Source organism: Anomaloglossus baeobatrachus, chromosome 8, assembly GCF_048569485.1.
Source record: "Anomaloglossus baeobatrachus isolate aAnoBae1 chromosome 8, aAnoBae1.hap1, whole genome shotgun sequence".
In the NCBI taxonomy this organism is placed as follows: Eukaryota; Metazoa; Chordata; class Amphibia; order Anura; family Aromobatidae; genus Anomaloglossus; species Anomaloglossus baeobatrachus.
In genome coordinates this window covers 209,517,031-209,524,530 of record NC_134360.1, presented here as the reverse complement: position 1 = coordinate 209,524,530, position 7,500 = coordinate 209,517,031, and the positions used below count along the sequence as shown (strand labels likewise).

Genomic DNA, 7,500 nt, shown 5'->3' with positions numbered 1-7,500 from the left:
TCAATAGCTGATGTGAGAGTGGTGTTGTAGAAAGTGGTGGCACGGTTTGTGTCGTGCACTGAAGTTATGGAGGACAGTGGTAGGATAGAGTCAGAAAGGGTGTGTATGTTGACGTGTGCGAGGTTTCTGCGAGGGTGTGATACGTGCTGGACAGGAGGGGCAGGTGAGGAGGACAGAACAGAGAAGGTCAATAGATGGTGGTCAGATAAAGGGAGAGGGGAGGTAGTGAGGTTAGATAGAGAGCAAAGACGGGTGAAGATAAGGTCTAATGTGTGTCCATCTTTATGGGTGGCAGAGGTGGACCACTGAGATAGACCAAAAGATGAAGCAAGGGAGAGGCGTTTGGAGGCTGCTGACTGGCGGGTGTCAGTGGGGATGTTGAAGTCACCCATGATGATAGTGGGAATGTCAGCAGAGAGAAAGTGTAGAAGCCAGGCAGAGAACTGGTCGATAAAGGAAGTGGTAGGGCCTGGGGGTCTGTATATGATGGCCACTTGGAGGTTTGAAGGAGAATAGATGCGGACAGAGTGCACTTCAAAGGAAGGCAGGATAAGGGAGGGTAGAGGTGGGATTGGGTTAAAGCTGCAGTTGTTAGAAAGAAGGAGGCCCACTCCTCCACCCTGTCTATTGCCAGGGCGAGGAGTATGGGAGAAGTGAAGGCCACCGTAGCACAGCGCAGCAGGGGAGGCAGTGTTGGATGGTGTCAGCCATGTTTCAGTGATGCCTAGAAGGGATAGGTTGCTAGAGGTAAAGAGGTCGTGAATGATGTGCAGTTTGTTACAGACCGAACGGGCATTCCACAGCGCTCCAGAGAGAGTGGGCGGCGGAGTGGGTGAGAGGGGGATGGGTTTTATATTGGAGAGGTTGCGGTAGTTACTAGTAAGGGTGGAGCGATAGGGGGGTGGTAGAGAGCAGTGTCCCATCTGGGGGGGTCCAGGATTGGGAGATATGTCACCAGCAGTGAGGAGAAGTAGAGAAAGGGAGAGCAGGTGGGAGAAGGAGAGTGGACGGCATGATCTGCGTGTTATTAAGAGAGACCTGAGATTTAGGAGCAGGTCAGCAGATGAAGACAGGTGGGGAGGTAAAAGGGAAGGGGAGATGAATATTTGTTTGGCGAGTGCTGGCATTGGGGGATAGCGAAGGAGAGTAAGGAGGAAAGGGGCAAAGAGTGTGAGGGCATAGGTGAACATGGTGAGAGTAAGGTTTACATATGGGAATATGAAAGAGTGTAGGGGACAAAATGCAAGTGACAAACAGTTAAGGAGGTAACGCTCACCTTCTGGTCACTTCTGGAATATTTCTGATTGCCCACTTAGAAAATCCCACTTAACAAATCACACAGACCATGGTCAGAACAGACCTGTGCAAACATATTTATACAACTCTAGAGGCCTAGAAAATGACTCGGGTGTGAGCAGAAGGGAGGGGGATAGAGGAAGAGAGCTCTGAGAAACACACCAGGGGTAAATTAGTAAGTACAAACTAAGAGAAACATTTGGACTACTTCACAGCTACAAAACGAACTACTTAAGATGCAGAAGAAATAGACAGGTGTGAACCAAGAACAAAGAGTTAGAAGAATATGAAATTCAGATGGGAATGGCAGTGGTTGGAACAGTATCACATACCTGTGGATGAAACAGATGAATTGTCAGGTCAAAAGAGGTGACAATGTATATGTATATGTATATATGTATATGTATGTGTGTATATATGTATATATGTATATATATATATATATATATATATGTATATATGTGTATATATATATGTGTGTGTATATATATATATATATGTGTGTGTGTGTGTGTGTGTGTGTGTGTGTGTGTGTGTGTGTGTGTGTGTGTGTGTGTGTGTATATATATATATATATATATATATATATATATATATATATATATATATATATATATATATATATATATATATATATATATATATATATATATATATATATATATATATATATATATATATATATATATATATATATATATATATATATATATATATATATAATGTGTGTGTATACTACACCCGCCACATACTACACCTGTAATATACATCCCTATACACTACACCTGTAATAAACTACACCTCTATATACTATACCACTGTATACTGCATCACTACACCCCTATGTACACCTGTATTATATTACACCCCTATATACACCTGTATTATACTACACCCCTATATACACCAACTACACCCCTATATACACCTGTATTATACTACACCCCTATATACACCAACTACACCCCTATATACACCTGTATTATACTACACCCCTATATACACCTGTATTATACTACACCCCTATATACACCAACTACACCCCTATATACACCTATATTATACTACACCCCTATATACACCACCTACACCCCTATATACACCTGTATTATACTACACCCCTATATATACCAACTAAACCCCTATATACGCCTGTATTATACTACACCCCTATATATACTACACGACTACACCCCTATATACACCACTATATACTACACCACTACACCCCAAATATTTGTCAACAGTTGTCCTGCAGTAACCACTCACCTGTCTTCTTATTGTTTCCTCCTCAGGCTCCTCCGTACGTTCCCCCCGCTGAGCTGCTTCTTTCACATGCCTAGGCTGCGCCAATGCTGTATTACTAGGAGCTGCTGCCTCTCTCCATACAGGCCCCGCCGCTGCAGCGTCTTCTCCTGCCGGGCGGGAACTTTTCAAATGACACACGCGCGCCGTACTGACGACATCAGGGCGCGTGTGTGTCACAGAAAAAGGTGCCGGACAGGGAACAGAGGAGAGATTCCTGCGTTCCGCTGCCTGCACTGACTGTGCGGCGCTGCAGGATCTGTCCTCTGTTCCCTGCTTGGCACGCAGCGTGTGATGAGGGCAATCTGACCACGGGCCTCCTGGAGCCTGGAGCTCCGGACAACAGGTCAGATTGCCCTCATCAGTGACCGGCCAGCAAGGACGCCCTGAACCAGGCGGGCCAGTCACCGAGAGTAGGCGGGCCGGATGTGGCCCGCGGGCCGCCCCTTGCCCAGGTCTGCTATAGGGGGATGTCATCGTACTGTAATTCTGCTTAGTATTAAGTGATACAATTAATATTACTATAAAATATAATATGTTTATTATTATTTAGCAGAATTAATTGCAGCCAATTAGTTCGGTCTCCACACCAGTCAGTCTCTCATGGGACCCCTCATGAAAATTAGTTGACCACCCCCGACCTAGAAAAGTCTATAGAGTTGTGGACTTTGCACATTTATTGATGGTCTTGGATGTATGAATGATTTGTAATAATATGGGGAATGGTTTGAATAGCTGTCCTTGTGGATATCATTCTGAGGGGCGTTTTGTATGTGCGTCCCCCATGCTCTGGATAGGACAAAGGTTCATCTGAATGCCTGCTCTGCAACATGACGTTTCCACAGCAGAGAGAACATCACCACTTTTAAGTAGCAGTTGGATGTTTGACAAGGGGAGATGCTGGGGGTTCTATAATAATAAATGATCCAATGGCGCTGGAAATGGACAGAACTGAATGGCCATGCATAGGGCATCCTTCTTCCATATACTGTATTAACCTTGTATTTTTCTTACTCAGAGAGCGACAGTGAACTGTGGAGTGGAACTGGAGATGTTTCCAAAGAATGTCCTGAGAAGATATTGGGATGCTGGGGTCAGCTGCTTCAGAAATGGTAAGATTTTATTGACCAGTCTGTGCAAAATATGGATATTTGTATTATGCTCCATTACTCTGTTTTGCCTCCTTCTATCTTCAGCACCAGTGCTGTTTTAACTGCCCAGTCCGTGCTGTTTTAGTATTCCATACACAGACTCTGTTTACAAACATTGTACAGTCTGAGCCCAGCGGAGGGGAGTAGAGAAGATCACACAGGGACAGCGTTTGAGTATGGATTCTTGCTAGAGAAGCAGGTCAAAGCAGCTTGTAAAAGAGCATAAATTAGGGGGATAAACTAGCACTTTCAGAACAGTTAGGCTGCTTTCACACTACGTTTTTTTTTTTTTAGCATGCGTCATGAACGTTTTTTTGCTGCAAAAGCGGATCCTGTTTTTGCAAAGAAAAACGCATGCAAACACGTGTTATTTTGCAGGAACCTGTCACTTGAAGTTTATGGGCAGGCAGTGGAGTCATGTGATCGGGAGTGAGGGGAACTGAACGTGATAGACTGGGAGCCGGTATCTGACAGCTGCAGTAAGCTGTAACCAAGGTAAATATCTGGTAACTAAGTGAAGTGCTTTGCTTGAATACCCGATATATACCTTGGTTACAAGCATCCGCAGCTGCTAGAAGACTGCTCCCTGCACACGTAACCAAGGTAAACATCGGGTAACTAAGAAGCGCTTTGCTTGGTTACCCGATATTTACCTTGGTTATGAGCGTCCGCCGCTCTCAGGCAGGGGAGAGAGAGAGGGAGGGGGGGGGAGAGAGGGACTGATCACGACAGGCTGGTTTCTGGGCATGCTCAGTAGAGCAGGATCCTGTCTATCAGCACGCCAGTGTTCACATGCGTTTGCGTGCTGTTTAGTCAGGATCCAGCGATTTGCAGTATTTGGACGCAGCTCAAAAATGCTACAAGTAGCGTTTTTGAAAAAAGTTAAAAAACTGCAAGTCGCTGGATCCTCACTATAACGCACGCAAACGCATGTGAACGCATGTTAACGCGAGTCCATTGCAAATTCATTGAAATGAAAACGCATTTGAACTGGATCCGTTTTTGCGTTAAAAAAACGTTCATGACGCACGTTAAAAAAACGTAGTGTGAAAGCAGCTTTAGAACTAGAAGGAAGCAAAATGAGGTAGTAGTGTATATTACAAAAATTCAGATCATTGCAAAGGCTGATTAACTAAACTTATATTTTAAATGTATTACTCCTCAACTTTTTTGAATGTATGGACCAAAAATGGATGCAATGGAGCATTATGGTGTTGTACCATGTACGTGTCAGAAGTTGCTGATTGCTGAGGGTCCCACTGATCATGAGAATGGGGTTCCCTTTTTGGATGCAGCGGGGGTGCACATGCTCAACCACTGCCATTCAAAGTCATTGGGACGGCCAATTGTTTGGATTGAAATATCTATCCAATTCCGAGAAACAATTATCCACACGGCATATCCTTCACCGTAGGCTGTGGGAAAATGGCTTGTGTCTACAGATGAGCTGACATGGAAGCCATAGGGAATCGCACTCTCTACATCGGTCATGCTTTATTATCAGGTTCTTGCAATGGGGGGAGGGGATTCGGATAATACGTGTATTTTCGGGAATAGCGGTGTATCCGGCTCTCTAATGTTGACGTATAGGTTTTAGTTGCCATAAGTATTACCAGCCGGTCTCCAGCCTCTTGTCCCATGCGATCACAGTAATAAACCTCACTCTGCGAGTACAGCTTTATTATGTACTGAATTCCTCCGGGTTATACCTAGAAATGTCATCTTTTTTTCTTCTTCTTCTCTCGCATTCAAAATAGAATTCTTATTCCAGAAGTGAATTAACAAAGCAACAGCATATTTTGCTGTTAATCGTTGAGAGATGCAGCCTGCGGGGTGTGAAATGAAGTCATCTCTCCGAGAATGAGCTCTTCTCATACTTCTTCCCTTACTCTCTTGTGATCTCCTCCCCTCCCCCCAAAGCTTCTTCCAATATACTTACTATTCACAAACGATTCAATTGTCGCCCATCACCAGGAATTGCCGTGGGATCAGAAACATAGTTATATGATGCTCTCAGATTACATAACAAAAACCTGCTGACAGATTTCAATAAATAGTATATAAATGCAAAGAAAAAAAGCATAATTTGGAAAAAAGCAGTTTTATTTTCACCAGTTTTATCCATTCAGATTTGTATGACTGCGATTTAGCAAATCTCTGCCCACTTGATGAAGGGTATAATAGTGTTACGATTCCCACGTGAACGCTCTATATTTGAATGGGAACCACTTACTACACTGATTAGATTGCACACTTAGCCAGGGATATTTAAGTCTTACTTTAATCTTGAAGTTCCAATTTTTTCTCTGCACCTTGTTGCGGATTATATAAAATATATATATATATATATATATATATATATATATATATATATATATATATATATATATATATCTATATCTATCTATATCAGGAACAGTGTTCCTGATGCAAGTAAAGCGCTGTGGAATATGTTAGTGCTATAGAAAAATAAAGTTTTTTTATATTATATATAATAAATATTTAATATAATAATATAATTATACTAATATATATATATATATATATATATATATATATATATATATATATATATATGTATAATTATATATTTATATAATATATATATATTAATTATATATTATAATTATATTATTATATTAAATATTTATTATATATAATATAAAAAAACTTTATTTTTCTATAGCACTAACATATTCCACAGCGCTTTACTTGCATCAGGAACACTGTCCCCATTGGGGCTCACAATCTATATTCCCTATCTGTATGTCTTTGGAGTGTGGGAGGAAACAGGAGTACCAGGAGGAAATCCACGCAAACACTGGGAGAACATACAAACTCCTTGCAGATATTGTCCTTGGTGGGATTCGAACTGAGGACTCCAGCGCTGCAAGACTGCAGTGCTAACCATTGAGCCACCGTCCCGCCCTATATCAACAACTTTATTATTGTGTGTTCTCTTCAGTTGTTGTATTATCTATTTTGACAATCTCTGGTTATGACGCTAAGCACATGCACTCAAATAATTTTGTCGACCATGGAGCGGCTTCTTCTGAGTGGAACCTGTCTTGTTATACCACTGTATGGTCTTGGCCACCGTGCTGCAGCTCAGTGTCAAGGTATTGCCAATCTTCTTATAGCCTCGGCAATCTTTATGTAGAGCAGCAATTCCTTTTTTTTCAGATCCTCAAAGAATTATTTGCCATGAGGAGCCATGTTGAACTGCTAGTGACCAGCATATGAGAGTGTGTGAGAGAGAACACCAAATGTAACACACCTGCTCCCTATTCACACACGTGTGTGTGTGTGTGTGTGTGATGTTACACTGTATATGTATGTATATTTATATATGTATATTATATATATTTTATTATATATATATATATATATATTATACACTGTATATGTGTGTATGTATTTTACCATGAAGGCCTGCTGCACAAAGTCTCCTCCTAACTTACCCTTAACAGTTGTTCTAGAGATGAGAAGGGGTGTTCAAACGTTTGGTCTGTACTGTATATATTAAATATACTGTGTGTAATATATATATACACATATATAATATATTTTATTCATTTATATAGCGCTATTAATTCCACAGCGCTTTACATACATTGGCAACACTGTCCCCATTGGGGCTCACAATCTAGAGTCCCTATCTGTATGTCTTTGGAGTGTGGGAGGAAACCGGAGTACCCGGAGGAAGCCCACGCAAACACTGGGAGAACATACAAACTCCTTGCAGATG

The 7,500-nt window shown here is 41.6% G+C and overlaps 1 protein-coding gene across 4 annotated transcripts in view; it reads left to right on the top strand.

The window, feature by feature from the left end:
• The window catches only part of RABGAP1L (RAB GTPase activating protein 1 like), a 426,173-nt gene that overhangs the window by 121,037 nt on the left and 297,636 nt on the right, over positions 1 to 7,500 (top strand). For all 4 annotated transcript variants that reach the window (XM_075320137.1, XM_075320138.1, XM_075320140.1 and 1 more), the window contains one exon: positions 3,620 to 3,713. In XM_075320137.1, coding sequence (XP_075176252.1) covers positions 3,620 to 3,713 — 94 coding nt within the window. The remainder of the gene's footprint in view (positions 1 to 3,619; positions 3,714 to 7,500) is intronic.